The following is a 19,239-nucleotide window of genomic DNA, read 5'->3' as shown; positions in this document are numbered from 1 at the left end:
AATCTTCCGGAAGAGGATAGCCAAGAATCTGCCCAAATGTGCTCCAAGTGGTAGTGAGTACCACATCACGAGTCATCCAAGTGATGGAGCGAGCATCATCCTCATGAAAATAAACTGTGGCAAAGAACTGAGTCACAAGGTAAGGATCATAGTTGCATTGGAAAGTCATAATGGGAAGCAACCCAAACTCCTCGCAAATACCAAGAGCTTCATGAAAGTAGGCATCCTTCTGCAAATGGTCAATGTTGATATACCGTTGATCAACCAGCTTCACCTTGTTGGGAGGATAGACTTCATTGAATATGCGTTCTTGCACCTCGGTGTAGAAGTGGCGGTTGTGGGTGCGAGAAGACCGAGGCCCCAAATAGGGATTAGCGGTGCGAATAGCCATGTATGCATGAAGGCGGACGCTGCCATAGGACTCAATAGCCTTCTTCCCTTTCTTTTTATTTGCCAAAGAAGCACCACGCGCAGTAGTGGCACGGGGTAACACTTCATCTTGTTCAACAAAAACATCCTCAAGGGGCGGATCCCCTCTCCTCTTCCGACTAGAACCTGTGAAATAGACGAACAGAGCCGAGGGACATATGGGATAAGGACACAAGCTCATCTCAACTTAACAAAATTTTGACCCAAAATACACATGCATGATGAAAAAAAATAAGGGCACACACAATGGGTAGAAAAAAATGGTACAAAGTAGAGGTTAACGGTGCTACATACTAGAGGGCATAGATCAGCAATAGATACAACCTCTAAGAGTAAGATTTAGCCAAAAATCTAAGCATGTAGTACCACTAACCAACACACATGTGAGCCAAAAATGCGAGCAAAAAACATGGGGAAAGAGGCTAATACCGGGAGCCATGGAGGAGGAGGGGTGGGGGAAGGCTCCCACGGAGCCGATCCGGCCGGAGATGGCCGGAGAGAGGCCGGGGGAGGCGGGGAGGCGGCAGGGGCGGCCGGCGGCTGGAGCGTTTGGAGCTGGGAGAAAGAGGGGCGAGTGGGGAGGGATTGGGGAGCTGTGCTCGACCCGCCCGCACTTGGGGCACCGGCCCGAGGCCGGCGGTAGTACCGGCCAGGCCCCAGGCGGTACTACCGGCCTGGTCAGGCCCGGGTCGGCCAGCCCCGCCCTTTTTTTTTTTTTTTTTGTAGGCTGTTTTAAACAAAATTCTCCCCTTTTTTTGTAGGCTGTTTTAAACAACAAACCTCCCCCTTTTTTTTTATAAAGACACCCTCTTCAAAACAAACAATTTTGATATGCATTTTTTTGTTTTTGAGACGAGCTTGTGCAAGATATAGAATGTTTTAGAGGTGAGAGAATGGCTTAGGTTGGACACAAAGAGAGGTAAGGTAATATGAACTCAAGTTTGCAAGGAGCAAATCAATAGAAACCAAACGTTGAGCCAATTCCCCTAAAAACAAAAGATAGGCAAATGAAGTCCAATAAAGATCCAAATTACTCCAACTCTTCATAGAGAAGAGTGTGGTGGCCTAGGCCACCATATATGAGTGTTATGGCATGGCACCGCGAAGATATATCTTGGGCCCAAAAACCACTACTCATCATTGAAGCTCACATATCATCATATGATATAAAGAGAATGATTTCTTAATGTTGGCATTATGGGGGGAGGGATAGCTCAATAATTTAAACCGCACTCCCCCTATTTCCATGCCCACATCTAAACCAAATAAAGTTTTGAGACGAAGGTGTGTTTGCAAGATGGTCAAGCTATACTCCTTGAATCGATGATATTTAGCTCATTCCTCAAATAAGTGAACCTTGCTTCATCAAGAGGCTTCGTGAATATATCGGCAAGTTGATCCTTGGTAGGAACATAGATAAGCTCAATATCACCCCGGGCAACATGATCCCTAATGAAATGATTCCGGATCTCAATATGCTTCGTTCTTGAATGTTGCACCGGATTATAGGCAATCTTGATAGCACTTTCATTGTCACATAATAGAGGCACTTTGTCACAAATGACACCGTATTCCTTTAAAGTTTGCCTCATCCATAACAATTGAGTGCATCCACTTGCGGCGGCAACATATTCGGCTTCGGCGGTGGAGAGAGATATGCAGTTTTGCTTCTTAGAAGACCAACACACCAAGGACCTACCAAGGAATTGGCAAGCCCCGGAAGTTGATTTCCTATCATCCTTGTCACCCGCCCAATCCGCATCGGTATATCCATTGAGAATAAAACTTGAGCCTTTGGGGTACCAAATACCATATCTTGGGGTATCAACTAAATATCGAAAGATTCTTTTGAGAGCCATCATGTGGCTCTCCTTAGGAGAAGCTTGATACCTTGCACACACACCAACACTCAACACTATGTCCGGTCTAGATGCGCAAAGGTAAAGCAAGGATCCAATCATGGAGCGATATACCTTTTGATCCACTTCTTTACCATTGGGATCTAGTGCAAGATGACATTTGGTAACCATAGGAGTGGCCACACCCTTCAACTCGGTCATCTTGAACCTCTTGAGCATGTCTTGGAGATATTTTGCTTGGTTGATGAAGGTTCCTTCTCTCAATTGCTTGATCTCAAAACCAAGGAAAAACTTCATCTCTCCCATCATAGACATCTCAAACCTATCGGTCACAAGCTTTGAGAATTCATCATTGAAAGCTTTGTTAGTAGAGCCAAATATAATATCATCAACATATAATTGGCAAACGAAAAGCTCCCCATTGACCCTCTTAGTAAAAAGAGTGGGGTCGATTAGCCCAACATCAAACCCACGGTCTACCAACAATTCCTTAAGGTGCTCATACCAAGCTCTAGGAGCTTGTTTGAGACCATAAAGTGCTTTATCAAGCTTGTAGACATGGTTAGGAAAGTTGAGATCCTCGAACCCCGGGGGTTGCTTAACATAAACCTCTTCATGCAAAGGACCATTAAGAAAAGCACTTTTCACATCCATTTGTTGTAACTTAAAGTTATGATGCGATGCATAAGCAAGAAGGATACGGATGGACTCAAGGCGAGCCACGGGAGCATAGGTCTCTCCAAAGTCAATCCCTTCAACTTGAGAGAAACCTTGAGCCACCAATCTTGCCTTGTTCCTCACAATATTTCCAAACTCATCTTGCTTGTTCTTGAATATCCATTTAGTGCCTATAACATTGCGGCACTCCTTTGGCTTCTCTACTAAGGTCCACACTTTGTTGCGCTTGAAGTTGTTGAGTTCCTCATGCATAGCTTCCACCCAATCCGAATCTTCAAGGGCTTCAAACACTTTCTTGGGTTCCACTACGGAGATATAAGCATGATGATTGCTAAAGTTAGCCAATTGCCTTCTTGTGGAGACTTTTGCTCGAACATCGCCAAGGACCTTATCATGAGTGTGTCCACGAATTTCAAGGGTCCTTTCTCTTCTTGCCAAACGACGGGCCTCGATCTCCTCCTTGGTTCTTCTTGGCCTTGGAGGTGTCACTTGATCAACTTGATCATTTGGGTCCCCGTCTTGACCTTCAACTTGAGCAACTACAATCTCTTGTGGGTGCTCAACATCATGTGCTTGATCTTGGACATCATTTGGTGCGGAGCAAATATCAAATGGATACTCGTCGGAACCATCATGAATTCTTGGTTGATCATGACCTTGATCTTGTCCTTGATCTTGTCCTTGATCTTGCACACAAGAGGAAGGGTTTTGTTCTTGTTCTTGGGTTGGTGCATCATTTGCTTCACTTGATGGGGTTTGTTGATGTTGAGAAGATGAGGGCTCCACCGTGGTAGAGCATAGTCCTTCCCGAGACGCCACACCGTGTCCCTCAATGGGGCGGAAAAATCCCACACCCATTCTTACTATGGCATCTTGAGGTATTTCATCACCTGCACAAACATCAACTTGCCCCACTTGGGAGCCATCATTTTCTTCGAACTTCACACTACAAGATTCAATGATAATCCCGGAGGATACATCAAAGATTCTATAAGTGTGAGATTCGGCACCGTAACCAACAAATATACCCTCCAAAGCTTTAGGAGCAAATTTAGACAAACGAACTCCTTTGATTTTGTAGAAACACTTACACCCGAACACCTTGAAGTATGAGATATTAGGCTTGTTCCCGGTGAGTATTTCATATGGAGTCTTGTTCAAGCCCTTGCGGAGATAGAGCCGGTTGGAGGAGTGACAAGCGGTGGAGATGGCTTCGGCCCAAAAGTTATAGCGGGATTTATACTCCGCCATCATAGACCTTGCCATATCCATAAGAGTCCGGTTCTTCCTCTCCGCAACACCATTTTGTTGAGGGGTGTAAGCAGCGGAATATTGATGACGAATCCCCTCATCACTAAGAAAATCATTGAGTGTGTAGTTCTTGAACTCGGAGCCGTTGTCACTTCTTATTGCCATAATGAGGAGGTTGTGTTGGCGTTGCACCTCGGTAGCAAAGTCAATGAATATTTGTTGAGTCTCATCTTTCGTCTTGAGAAAGTAGACCCAAGTGTATCTTGAGTAGTCATCGACAATCACCAAGCAATGTTTCTTCGCACCAAGACTTGCATGAGTAACGGGACCAAAAAGATCCACATGAAGGAGCTCCAAGATCCTCTTGGAAGAGATGATGGTCTTGCTTGGATGCGGAGAGTCATGCATTTTGCCTTCAACACAAGCCCTACAAACACGATCTTTGGCAAAAGACACATTTTCCATTAGTCCCACAATATGGTTCCCCTTGTGAAGACTTTGCAAAGTTCTCATGTTGACATGGGCTAGGCGGCGATGCCACAACCAACCCACATCCGCCTTTCCGAATAGGCACATCGCACTTGACGTGGTGGTCCCGAAAAGTCCACCACATACAAGTTGTGTTCGCGATACCCAACGAATGCGACTTTTAGAGTCTTGCTCCACAAGAGGACCACAATATCATTATCAATAAAGACGGCGAAACCCATCTTGCCAAGGGCGGAAACGGAAAGTAAATTGTAACCAAGGGTTTTGACAAGCATGACATCCACAAGAGTAATGTTGTGTGCAACCACAACCTTGCCAAAACCCAATACCTCGGATGTAGAATTATCGCCAAAGGAGACGGTGATATCATTTACATTAGGCCTCAACTCCTTGACGAGGTTCTTGCCGCCGGTCATATGACTTGTACATCCACTATCAAGTACCCATTTTGAACCTCCGGCGGCATAGTCCTACATGAGATCAATTCTTGGATTTAGGTACCCATTTTTCAATGGGTCCTCTTTTGTTAGCAACAAGGGTCTTTGGGACCCAAATAGACCAAGCAACATAACCATCATATGGACCAACATACTTAGCATAAACATCACCATAATAATCTTTAAAGAGAACATAGTGAGGATTATCTATTCCCGCACCATCATCATTAATGGTGTTGCCCTTTCGGGGTTCACCATTAGCTTTCTCATGTGCGGGCTTGTTCTTTTTCTTGTTTGCCTTTTTAGCCTTGGAATTAAAACCAAGTCCCTCCTTCCCATTGTTTGATCTTTGCTTACTCAAAAGATCATCCAACGAAAGTTTACTTTGGGGAGAGGAGGTCCTAGCAAGTTCATCTTTCAACCTAGCATTTTCCTCAATAACATTTGCATGATCACATGAAGGAGTAGAGGAGCTAGGCACATCATATGAGGCAAGCCTAATTTGAAGTTGCTCATAAGACTTGGATAAGAGAGTGTATTCACTCTTCAAAGCTTTGTGAGCTTTGTCTAGTTCATCTAGATCTTTCACAAGTTTCTCATGATCAACCTCAAATTGGGCCTTTTCCTTTTTAAGCACTTTAAACTTAGCCCTAGCAAGATCTCTAGCTTTAGTGAGCTTGTTAATTTTATCTTGAGGCTCTTCAAGAGTTTCTAGCCTCTCCTCAAGAGAAGCTATAGTTTCTTGACTTTCCTCAAGAGCATTTTTAAGAGCATGGATTTCAAGAGAGTCTTCTCTCTCTATTTGACCCTTTTTCTCAAGCATATCACTTTGTTGAGCTAAACGAACCATGAGGCTAGAAACATGCTTCTTAGTGTTACCTTGTAGGTTAAGAATGAAATCATCAAAATCTAGCATTTCTTGTTTCACTTTTAGACTAGCATCATCAACCCCTAGATCGCTAGATAAGTTAGGCATAGAGGGGTTAGGGGATGATACCTCGGAGGATTTAGCCATAAGGCAACTTTCTTCCTCCACATGAATGACCTCATTGGGGGATTCACTTGGTGATGAAGAGTTGGTGGAAAGGGAGGCAAGCGCGACCAATCCATTAGAGGTGGCATCTTCTTCATCATCAACATCATCATCTCCGGAGGTATACTCTTCTTGAGTTGATAGCACAATAGGTGTGTCCAAGGAGGACCTTGCCATGAAGCAATGTGCATTCTTGATTTGAGGGTTCTCATTGGGAGATTCAAAGAGAGATGATGAGGGTGTGTTGGTGGTGACGATGGCGGCTAATTCCTTTGAGCTTTCTTCATCTTCATCGCCACTAGAACTTTCAACTTCATCGGTAGAATATTCTTCCCTTGTTACTAGCACAACTCTTGAGGGCCTCTTGCCCTTCTTGGTCTTGTTGTTGTAGAACTTCTTGTTGAGGGGCTTTGAATATTTGCCCTTTGAGTCTTTGCTCTTGTCCTTGGGAATGAGCCTCCCATTATGAAGCTCTCTATTCTCATAGGGGCATTCGGCAATGAAGTGGCGCTTGTCATCACAATTGTAGCATGATCTTGTCTTTGGACCAAAGCTTGTGAACCCATTTTTGTTGTTCCTCTTGATGTTGTCTTCCTTGGCCTTGGAGGGATCAACCCAAAAGGATTTTGCATGGAAGGCCATGTGATCATGGTAGTGGCATTGCAAATCTTCCGGATAAGTCATACTCCAAGATGCTCTATAAGATTCTTGAGGAACCACTTCTTCAACGGAGTTGACCACCAAGGCAAGGTTGGAACCTTTTGCCATCCCAATAGCACGATTGCGAGAATCATGAGAGGTTTCCTCAAGCACCTTGAGAGCTTGCAACTCGTGCACAACTTGTTGAGAGGTGAGAGAGGAATAGCATTCCCTTCCCACAAGAGTCTTGACATCAATGGGTACAAATGGCATCATGCATTCAATGTACTTCTCCTTGATCCAAGAATCATTGATGTGGGTGGCACCAACGAGCCGGAAGGCATCGGCAACGGTGAGAAGTCTTCCATACATATCTTCATGATCTTCATCCGGAAGCCTCATGAACCCTTCGGCTTTATTCTTGAGAGCATTATACTTGTTCCTCCTTGTGCTCTCACTTCCAATGCAACTCGCGGTCAAACCATCCCAAGCTTCCTTGGCGGTGGTGTAGTTTCGGACACGATGCAATTCCTTTGTCCCCACACTTGATTGAATCATGTGCAAGGCGGTGTTGTTGAGTTGACTCTCAATGGCTTCTCTTCTAGTCAAATTGTCGGGGTTGTATGGCTTGAAGCCCACCTTGATGATTCTCCATAATTCATTGGAGGCACTACAAACATGAGAGCGGAACTCAAATTGCCAAGTATCGAAATCCTCAATAGAAAACTTAGGTGGGTCGCCCCTAATGTTCAAATGAGGCATGGGAACCGGTATATCGGGTGATTGGAAAGGTGGAGGTACTCGATTGTAGCTCTCACTTTCACTAATTCCCTTGGGAGATGCAATGGGGGATTTGATAGTGTTTAAGTTATCACCTTCCACGGGTTTGGTAGATGAGGGTAAGTCCGAAGCCTCTCCCTCATGTAACACACCCGTGTCTTTAACCTCTACACTAGGAGCCTTGGGAAGGGCCGGAGCCAAAAGCTCGGCAATCATCTTTTTCATGCTTTCCATTTGGGCTTCCACGGAGGACTTCAACGAATTGAAGTCTTCCACGGAGACCATCTTGGCGGCCCCTTCCGAGGACTCCTCGTCCGGCATACTCTTAGGCGGTTAAGCCCGAAATAAGAGCCGAGGCTCTGATACCAATTGAAAGGATCGTATGCCGCACCTAGAGGGGGGGTGAATAGGTGCTAACCAATTTTTAGTTCTTTTTCAATTTAGGCTTGACACAAAAGGTAAATTCTCTAGATATGCAACTAAGTGAATTTACCTATATGACAAGGTTATCAACTAGGCAAGATATAGCTACGCAATATATAAGAGATAGAGTGGGATAGAGGTAACCGAGAGTGGAGCATGCGATGACACGGAGATGATTCCCGTAGTTCCCTTCCTTTGCAAGAAGGTACGTCTACGTTTGGAGGAGTGTGGTTGCTACGAAAGCCAAACCAACAGCCACGAAGGCTTCACTCAGATCTCCGGTGAGCAACGCCACGAAGGCCTAGCCCACTTCCACTAAGGGATTTCCTCGAGGCGGAAACCGGGCCTTTACAAGGTTCTTGGGGCACACATCCACAACCAAATTGGAGGCTCCCAAATCTGTTACAACACAACAAATCAACAAGCATACATCAACAACAATCACTAGGGATCCAAAGAGGAACACTAGCAAGGGGGCCCTCAAGCATAAGAGGGGGAAATGAAAAACGCTTCGGTGAGGATGTAGATCGGGGTCTTCTCCGTCGATTCTCCAAAGCACAAGGGATTTGGATGGTTGAGGAAGGAGATCCGATGGATTTGATGTTCTTGGTGGCTCAACAATGGTGTATCTCTTTTTTAGAAGGGGAATGAGCAACCCTAGCTCAATGGAGAAGAAGCCCTTAAAAAGGGCAGCTGATTCGGCCGTTGGAGAGCTGGGGAGGGGTGGCCGGTAGTACCGGCGAGTTTGGGCCGGTACTACCGGTCTTGGGCGCGCGCGCGAGGCCAGCCGGGGGCGGCCACGTGGCCAAGATGGTTCGGCCCGGGGGGGGAGGCCGGAGCCTCCGGCCCGGGGTACCGGCCGTGGTACCGCCGGGTGCCCCAACCTCCCTGGAACATCACAGAGGCGCCCCCCCCTTCCCCGGTACCAAGGGCGGTACCAAGGCCGGAGCCTCCGGCCGTGGCCAGGCCGGCGGTACCGCCCAGGCACCCTCCTTCTTCTTCTTTTCTTTGTTTTCTTCTTTCTCTTCTCCTTCTCTTTTCTTTCTTTCTTCTTCTCTTTCTTTCTTTCTTCTTCTCTTTCTTTTCTCTTCCAATATCTTGTATACTCTTCACTCTTTAAGCATCTAGAGAATGTAATAACCTACAAATCTTATAAACCGAAATGTTCATATATTATCATTGTCATCAACACCAAAACACATATAAAATGAGATATGATCTTTCACCAACAGCGATCTCCAGCACCTCCGGCTCACTGGCGCATGCAGCAGCCAGAGCCTGCTCATCCGTGTCGTCCGCGGCCAGCATCGCCGCACCCGACACCTCCTCCATGTGCACAACCATGGCGCCTACGGCGGCCTCACCAACGGGAGCGGCGGCTTGCGCAGCTGCACGCGCCCGTAGCTCACGGATCTTGCGTCCCCCACGTTTCCTCCGCTTGGCCCGCTGCGATGTCACCGGCACGCCCACGACGGCCCCTGAGGACAAGAGCCTCGTGGAGCCGCCGCGGCTCCCTCCACCTTGGCCCGAGGAAGCAGATGCTCCGCCAACGCCACTCCCGATGCCCCCTGGCAGGGTGTCGGGAGTCCCTCGCGTGTAGGAGTATTGGCGCTGTGCCGGCCATGCCGAGGTTCTTCCGTCGCCATCATCTGCATGGCCGTCGGCGTTGTCGCGTGGAGCGTTGCGGCGGAAATCGGTCGTGTTGTTCACATGGACTATCAGCGGGTAAGACAGCGTGTTGATGTGCGACGGCACCACCGCCTGCACCGGCGCCGCTAGGTCATCGAGCGACGGCGGCTCATCCGGCTCCACGATATGTAGATCAACCTCCTTCGGAATCAGCGCGGGATCAAGGCACCATGCCGATAAACGGAACGTGCCCATGTCCGCACGGCTCCTTGTGAGCGGATGCAACCGCTCCACCCAGGCCTCCGGCGCCAGGATCGTCTCCGCCATTGCCAAGTTCCAGGCATTGGCCGGAACACCCTCCACCTCAATCTCAGCGTGCATGCAGAGGCCGCCTGACACGGCGTGCGTGCGGCGCGCCCACGGCCAAAGCAGCAGCCGGAAGAACGGCGATGCGATGACCTCTTCAACCAGCACCCTGTCGCGGTCCTCTCTCTTAGCGAAGAAGATCAGGAAATCCTCAGGGCGGTGGCAGTGCACCGAGAAGCTCCCCACCGCCAAACCGTGGATATCTTCGAGCGCCATGGCTACCTCCTCGGTGGTGACTGCACGGCGGACGCCGACAATCACCGCAAGTAGGGCCTTGGCCAGCGCGTCCTCCGCGTCGTCGATCTCAGCCGTGCGCGGCAGCACGCATGCAGCGCGTGCGGGGCGCCGTGCGAGTTCTCCGCCCACCGCCGGCGCGCGCAGCGCCAAGGGTGCGACTTGCTCGTCCGCGCCACGGTGTGGCCTCGGCATCTCCTCGGTGCGGCGAGCCAACGGCAGCACCGGTGCGATGGCGCGGTCACCCACCGGCACCGGCGCCACCGCGCGAGCCTCAGCGGCAACAACCACCCCACCGTGCGATTGCGCGTCCACGGCGCCTCGGCAGCCCTTGTTGGTGGAGCGTCCCTCCTCGGCGCAGCTCTATGCGACGCCGCAGCCCGGCGCGGCGCGACATCGGCCCCGGGCGGGGCCTCGGTGCGGCGCGGCGCCACCATCCTCCGTTCCGGCGCGTCATGCGCAGCCCCATGGCGAGCCGGTGCCACCCTGGCAGCCTGGTAGGTCGTCGGCGCACGCGCGCGGCGATCACCGGCGCCATCATCCACACTGCGGCCACGACCCTCATCATTGATCCGCTTGCGTGCCGGCTCCGCGGCGTCCCGCGGCGGCGACCTTGGCCGCGGCGGACGGGGGAGCGCGCACACGCGCGCCATGTGCCCTGCCTCTCCGCAGCGCAGGCACACCGGGCCGATGGTGCAGTTGGCGGCACGGTGGCCCGCCTGCGTGCAGAGGAGACAGAGTCCCTGGAACCCATCGTATGCGCCGGCGGCGCGCTCGGGCCGCGCCGGCCTCGCCGCCACCTTCTTCCCGGCACGCCGGCCACGAGCGCGTTTGCGCGTCACATGCGTGGGCTCCTCTCACGGGGTGTCATCCTCGTCGTCGTCGTCGTCGATTGGGTCGTCGGAGTCGTCCAGATCGTCAAAGGCGCCGCCTTCCTCCTCCCGGAAGATCTCAGACCTTACCTCCCTCCGCCCCCTTGAAGATTCCGGCCGGTCGACGAGCATCGCCTGCACGCCGCCGAGCCCCTCGAGCGACCGCGGAGTTTCCTCCGAGTCCAAACCGCGGCCTCCGCGCCACCTATCATCGCGCCCACGCGGGCCCGACGCCGGCGGCGGGGACGAGGTCGGCGAAGGTGTGGACGTCGTAGCCATGGCGGCGGCGCCGCCGTGGATCGGGGGAGGCCCTCATCCCTCTCGCCCCGCACCCTCTCGCTCCACCCGGAGGAGTTGATCTCGCGCGGCGGCACCGGAAGCGAGGGAGCAGCGCAGGACCCGAGGCTGTACTGCGATATTCACTCTTCCTTTGTGGCGTCCATGTTTCGATCTTCAGCTCCGCAGACGTACTCTCTCCAACTTCTTCTCGATGTAGAGCGCTCTCTTGCCATCTGGTCTCCTAAATGAGCTTTGGTGGCCTGGTTGTACCTCTACGACCAGCTTCACCAGCGGAGATACTTTCACGAATTATATCTCAAACTGATGTGCTAGCATATGTGCATAATGGGCTAGAAACTGTCCCCAATCTATCTCAATCTGCTTGCTCCGGTTGCAACTACAGAAGAACAGGCAGAAACAACAGTAAGAATTGGATGGACAGAGAACCTAATCAATACGGATTGCTTTACTAGACCCAGGAATATAATTCGAAACAAAAAAAAATTGAGACCAACCCAGGCACTAGCACCTGTTGGCATTTTTTATAGAAGAAACTCCATGATGCACAGCGGGAGTACCAGGACTCGAACGCTGGCCGGCAGCCTGCGCTCCCGCAGAGCTAGCCAACGGACCGACGGCCCGTTCTCATATAATTCGAAACAGAGAACCATGATTTGGGGATTATTATTGTACTTATGGAGGAGATGATTCCGGGCCGCAGTCGTCGTTGCCGTTAGGTGCTGGCCGCCGTACGCCACCGAGGTGAGAGGGGATTGGGGGAAGCTTTCCGTTCGCTCGGATAGGAGGGGAGGGAATGCGGGAAGCAGGAGCTCGACGCCGCCATGCTTGGGTCGAGCCAGTTGCACAGTTCGCTGGGGATTATGGTAGGGCTCACCATATATACCTACTCCCCGTTCTGATTTAATCTACATTCTAGAAAAAAATTAGACAAATTACTAATGCATTTATTAGTACTATTTATATATTTGAACAACCAATCCAAACTACACTGAAAATAACAACATCCAATAAAGAGAGTAAAACCACCTTATTTTCTATGTTGTTGTTGACTAAAAGCTAAAATGTAGAGTATTTTAGAATAAATTTTGGGGCTAGAATGTGGACTATTTCAGAATACAAACTGTATATTATCTGTTATATCCTTATCAAAAAATATTGTCTGTTATATGTGTTTAAATGGGTGTAATGGGGTACGTGAGATGTACATAGAATTGCAGTGGCATTTTCTGAAGGTTGAAAATTGTAGTTGTGTTTAATATTTGAAAATTGCAGTGACGTCTATTTAATTAACCCAATCTTAAACTTGAGATTTACATACTCTTCTCCTTTTGCTCTTCATAGAATTACGTGGTTTGTTTGATTTTAGGCCTAAACAACATCCGCTTAGGCCTAAACAACATCCATGAAAATTTGTCAAATCCAAACCTCAAGAGTGCATAGATCACTTTAAAATGGCAGAATGAATATTATTTTGGTCGCAAGCATTACAAAACATGTGAATAGGAAATGTGAAAGATTGAGATGTCAGTATGTCACACAGTTCGTGATTTGATTGTGTAATCTTTCTTTTTTCCAACTGGGACTTCTTCCCATTTCCATTACAAATACACATCATTTGTTCAGTTTTATCACAAACAAAGCAAAGGAAACAAGGAAAGGGAAAAGACGACTAACGCCCAGCTAAAGGAAAAAAAAGAAGATGGTAGGACAACCCGCTGCTCAACCTCGGCATCGAAAGACAAGCTACGGGACAAAAAAACTACCCTACACTATATAGTTCAAAGCATCAACTGCAAAACACATCCTAGGAGATTAACAAAGTATATTACAACCACAGAAACGAAACTGCATCCAAGATTCAGGTTTTCAAGCACCCCCGTTCGTGAGCATTAGGACCCCCGGTCTCGCCCTTGGAGTCACAGGCGCCATAGCTGCATCGAAGTGAAGAGAACATGCCCGCTGCAGAATTTGATCAGCCCCTCTCTTGATCTTCCCTTCGTTCTTAGGCCCGTACAAACCTTCCAAACAATGTAAGAAAGAGCAAATCGTAGCAATCGTTACCAAAGGGGAATGAACAACAACCCCATCAAAAGTTATTTTGTTTCTGACATTCCAAATGCCCGAGCAAATGGTAGCAAGAAGGAGCACGTGAAATTACCTCACATTCGGATAAAAAACGATAAAACCAAGAAACACTTTGCCACAGGGAAGTAGGACAGAACATAGTTCCCAGTTAAACCCCCCCCCCCCCCCCCCCCATATTTCCCTAGACCACCATGGCATTAGCACACTGAAAGAACAAATGATTTGAAGTCCCATGCTGACTACAAAAAGAACAGGGAGGAGATACATGCTATTTACACTTTTTCAAGTTATCTCTGGTCAAGATGGCATTTCGGAAAAGCTGCCAAAGGAAAATTTTAATTTTTAGAGGGGTTTTGGCCTTCCATATCCACTTGTTATGAGAACTTTCCACATTTCTCTCGAGGTGCTGATATATGGTTTTAGTAGAGAATGCACCATTAGCACTCAAGCACCAGGTAACTACGTCCAGGACACTTGACATGGAGCGAGAAAGAGCATTGATTTTAACAAAGTCCCACTATACCACCATGTCAGGTAACAATCTTCTTCTGAAGGGAATGGCAAACTCGAAATTAAGCACTTTCTCAAAAATTCAGTCAAGTCCTTGACAAATATAGAAAAGGGCTGGGAAAGTTTCTAATAAATGAGTATTATTTAACCAGGGCTCAATCCAAAACCTAACTAGGCCCCCTTGTTTAGGATAATTTTCCTCCCATAAAATAGTGCTCTTTCCGAAAATCCTACTCTACATATACGTGGGCGTCCCTGGCTTATCTATGGGCGTTCATTTATGCTTTGAGATCTGTGCAGCTTGTTGTGTACTTTGCAAAGGCCACCTCTAGTATATTTTCCTGTTCAGTATGAAAACAACTTCAGTCTATCGACTATTTGCTGTCAGATCCCTCAGGCTGCTAGTCTGCTACTCGTTCCATAATCCCGTATTCATTAGATCAATTAGTATACAAATTTGTTCGTTAGGCATTTTCCATAAAATTGCGTTAACTGGACCTGGATCAAAAGAAATCCAGTATGTTTGGACAATGTTCTCCATTACATTAGTTAGACCTGCTTTTCGACACCTCGTTTCGTTTCAGGGGGCGAATATTCCACTAGGCTTTTTCTTATCAATGTACTGAAACAAATTATGTTGGTGATGACTCGTTTTTTAACAAGAAGAAAGCAGAACAAGATTTGGAAAACGGGGGCAAATCTTTCATGACTCCCTTTTACAGTCTGGTCATCCAGAAAAGCAAAGACATGAAAAAAAAAAGAAAAAAAATGCAATGTCATGCAAAGTATTGCGTTAATTTTTACAATGTTTAGACTTTGCCTTGGCGCAACATTAATTCGGATCTGGGCTCTAGTATGGAATTTTTTTTGCATACATGATTTCACTTTGCATAGAAGAATCTTTCATACACGCACAAATAGAAAGATGGATTAGGTAAACATACTGTTTATATCAAATAAAACCACACGTCATGAAGAAGAATGTGCTCAGATTCATGGTCAAAGGGGATTCAGATCCCTGGTCCATGGAGATGGGAATGTACTACGTTGAAAAAGAGAGAGTGAGAGAAAGAGAGCGAGCAGATCGGGCGGATCTGGTGGTGGCACGAAGAAGAATGGGAGCAGCTAGATCCAGATTGGGGGAAAAGTAGGAACAAACTCCATCAACAGGAAGGAAATCTCAAAAAAAAAAAAACCCTGATCTGGAACGATGAGCCTGCTGCCTCCCTTCCCATCGACCGCTGCTTCTCTTCGTGTGGCCGGCAGCCTCGCTCCTTTAGCGGCGGCGGCTGATCCAGGCCCAGGAGAGGAGGAGGTGGGGCGGCTCGAGGGAGAATGCGTGAGGGAGGAGATAACTAGAGAGAATCAGGGCCGGGACGGGAGATTTGATTATAAGCCCCCCTGTCTGGGCTCACTTGGATCATATACCCCATTGCTTGTCACTCTGATTCTCAGCCCCCCCAGCTGGTGTTGATGTTGCTCATACCCCCTTTGGCATGATTAACAAATGCATCAGCATATAACCATCAAACATAAATATGAATAGACATATATACCCTGGTCTCTTTAGTGCACAGCCAAACAATAAGTTGCCCAAAAAACAAAATGCAAAACCTGATATATGTTCAATACGAGTGCACAGCCACAAATATATGTGAGTCTCCAACTCACGTGCACATCAAAATAAGTGAGTTTCTACCTCACAAATAGGAATATTAGTGAGTTTGTACCTCACAGAAACAACAATAGAAGTGAGTTTCTACCTCACACAAACAGCAATAAAAGTGAGTTTGCACCTCACGCTTACATAACAATAAAATGAGAGCAACTAATGTGACTTCATGACAGCCACAAATAAGCTCACATTTCGCTTAATTTCCTCCGTTTAGGAGTCATTTTCTTCTTCTTTCCTTTTGTTGGAGACTTTGGTGGTGGAGTAGCGGCCTGAGATGCGGCCTGGCTCCTTGTGACAGCTCCAGGACTAGCTTGACAAGCAGTTTGGCTCCTTGTGACAGCTCCAGGACTGCTACAAGTAGCATCAACCTTGCTTTTTGTTGGTGTAGAAGGGACTGCATTGCTGACTCAAACATCAAACCATGGAGATGGATGTTTTTTCCCCTTGCTATTCCTACAAAAGAAGCGATTCGAATTATTTACATGTAAAAGAACCATGGTGTTATAGATAGAAAACAGCAACAAGTATTAGTTTGTACCTTTTCTTTGTTCCATTTTTAGGACAGCTGGCTTCTCTATGTCCTACCTCCCCGCATTTTTTGCATTTGTTCAAGGATCCTGTCCTTGATCCACCTTCCCACCAGCTCTTCATCCTCTGTTTTCTGGTTCTTCCAGCACCTTTTTTCTTGCCAGTTGGAATTGGTGCAAGCAACACAAAACCTGTATCCACTTGTGGCCACTGATTCATATCCGTAAGGGGCTCAATTACACCTTCATATGCTGCCTTAAATCTGCTAACAGAGTAGTACTCATGTACGTAATCCTCCATGTTGACAAAGTTGCGAGATTGCAGAACATTTATGAAAGCCAGGGCATGGTCGCAAGGCTTGCCCGTGTGCTGCCATTGTAGACATGTACACTCGTGTGTGAGTGTTTTAACCACATGTCTTTCATCATCCTTGTTAATATTTCTCACTTCCGCACTAAAATCAGCGGATGCTTTAGCCTTGAGATGTCCTAGTCCTCTAGTCTTGGCATTCAATTGGTGTATGACAAATGGCAGTATTATCCCTGCAAACCTCTCAGCAAGCATTCTTCTCTTCCTAAATAGTGCCATAATCATCTCTCTAATCTGATCAGCTAGCTGAACTATAGGCAAGTCCTTGATATCTCGCACCCAAGCATTAAAGCACTCAGCGAGATTGTTATTTATGTAGTCACACTTGATGGCAGGGTTAAACATGCACCTCATCCATAGCAAACTATGGTAATCCCTAAGATACGGATATACTTTCTCCGATGCTGCAAACACCTTTTCCATGTGATGTTTATATTCCTCATACCTATATGCCCTAGCAGCAGGCCACAACCGTCCAAACACATCACCATGAAAATATTTCCTGAAATAGTGGTACATATGCCTAAAGCACTCACGCTGCTCAGCTTGAGGAAAAACCTGTTTGACAGCATTTTCAAGACCCTTGCAAGCATCAGTACAAACAGCCAATACCGGAGTGTCCCCAATTGCCTTCTTCACTTGATTCATGAACCAGGCCCAATTATCTCCATTTTCAGACTCAATAAAGCCATAAGCAACCGGAAACATCCAGTTGTGGCCATCCAAAGCAGTAACTACAGCTAACTGGCCATTCCACTTGCCATTTAAATGAGTTGAATCAATGCTAATATAAGGCCTGCATCCATTCAAAAACCCATCTATGCAAGGCTTGAAAGCAATGAATAGTCTGCTGAAATGTACCTGGCCATCAACTGTAGTTGTATCAATCTCTACAATACTCCCTGGAGATCTCAGTTCTATCTCAGCCTTGTAGTTGTACAACATCCTGAAACTTTCTTCCCAACTCCCATACAAGCTGGTTGCTGCCTTTTGTTTGCCTTTCCACACCGTGTGATAGTCAAGTGTGACATGATACTCATCCTGCAACACATGCAGTATCTTGGTAGCACCAACTGTTGGATCTTTCTTCAACATAGCTGCTGCCCTTTCAGCCACCCAAGCTTGATCAGTCATGCTTGTCACTTTTCCACTCGTTGAGCTACAAATGTGCTCAATTTGATGCTTCACAACCTACAACAACAAAGGGAACAAGTTATTACATGACACATAAATGGTACATATTATTTGCACACGATACAAATGAAGCACGAAAATAATATTACCATCACACAATTCTGGTCTCTCCGCCAACTAGCTGACAAACACCATTGGCAAGGTTCACCTTTTATGCCTTGACCTTTACAAAAAGCCCGAAACCTCGCTGGCTCATTTTTTGTAGTGCCATACTCAAACTCTCCATTGATAGCAAATTGTTTGATTGCCTTTCTAAATGCAGCCATATCAGGATAAGGTGTCCCTATATCCATCTTCGGGTGTCGTTCATCCCATACAATAAGTGCTTCCTCTTGAGCCATATCATCAACAAGAATAGCCACATCTTTAGTATCATCCAAGTCAGGAGTAGGAGCAACAATCGGACAAGGCTTCATTCCGTCTTCATCTGCCTCTGTTTTTAGACCCAGCAGCGCGAACATCGCATTCTCATTCACAGGCTTTTCATCCGGTATCCCTTTTTCATCAAGAGAATCCTCTTCATCTTCATCCTTCTCAGGTTCAATCACTAGTTTTGACCAATCAACAATGCTACTAACATTTTCTACCTCATTGGATTGAGCAGAAACATGCTCAGAAACTCCGTCGGTCCTAATACATATAGACAGGAAAAAAACCCAGAAATTTTACACACCTAAACTCAAGCATATGTCAAACTAAACAAGGCAATATGCATTTACCTCTGCAGATCCATCACACCCTTTGTCAAATACGGCTCGTCCCACTCAAATCCCCATGCCAATCTACCACAACAATTAGGGTTTCTAGGATTTAGCTAACCGTGCAAGAGAAAGCAAGCCATAGCCATGGAAAAAGAAAGGGAAACCTTGCCTTACCTGTGGGCAGCAATGGAGGGCGGTGGATTGATACGTCCCCGACGTATCCATAATTTCTGTCGTTCCATGCTTCTTTTATGACAATACTTACATGTTTTGCTTGCACTTTATGATGATTTCATGCATTTTCCGGAACTAACCTATTAACAAGATGCCACAGTGCCAGTTCCTGTTTTCTGCTGTTTTTGGTTCCAGAAAGGCTGTTCGGGCAATATTCTCGGAATTGGACGAAATCAACGCCAAACCTCCTATTTTTCCCGGAAGGCTCCAGAACACCGAAGAAGAGTCGGAGAGGGGCCAGAGGGCCACCAGACCATAAGGCGGCGCGGCCTGGCCTGGGCCCGCGCCACCCTATAGTGTGGCGCCCTCAGGTGCCCCCCTGCGCCGCCTCTTCGCCTATAAAATCCCTTTCGACCTAAAAACGCAGTACCAATTGACGAAACTCCAGAAAAGTTACTGTGGCGCCGCCGCCATCGCGAAACTCCAATTCGGGGGACAGAAGTCTCTGTCCCGGCACCCTGCCGGGACGGGGAAGTGCCCCCGGAAGCCATCTCCATCAACGCCACCGCCTCCATCATGCTCCG

General features: G+C 47.5%; 1 protein-coding gene across 1 annotated transcript; it reads right to left on the bottom strand.

The window, feature by feature from the left end:
- Positions 1-14,773: 14,773 nt before the first annotated feature.
- On the bottom strand, positions 14,774-18,677 carry LOC127335205 (uncharacterized). The gene is made up of 5 exons (XM_051361814.2): positions 18,656-18,677; positions 18,500-18,562; positions 17,870-18,410; positions 16,228-17,777; positions 14,774-16,142 (listed from the first exon to the last, which is right to left on the bottom strand). The coding sequence occupies exons 2-5, from the start codon at positions 18,511-18,513 to the stop codon at positions 16,097-16,099; spliced, it is 2,151 nt and encodes a 716-aa protein (XP_051217774.2). The 5' UTR covers positions 18,514-18,562; positions 18,656-18,677; the 3' UTR covers positions 14,774-16,096.
- Between the last annotated feature and the right edge of the window lie 562 nt (positions 18,678-19,239).

Source organism: Lolium perenne, chromosome 2, assembly GCF_019359855.2.
Source record: "Lolium perenne isolate Kyuss_39 chromosome 2, Kyuss_2.0, whole genome shotgun sequence".
NCBI lineage: Eukaryota > Viridiplantae > Streptophyta > Magnoliopsida > Poales > Poaceae > Lolium > Lolium perenne.
Note: the sequence above shows the minus strand (reverse complement) of the source record. Positions and strands in the feature narration are given on the sequence as shown.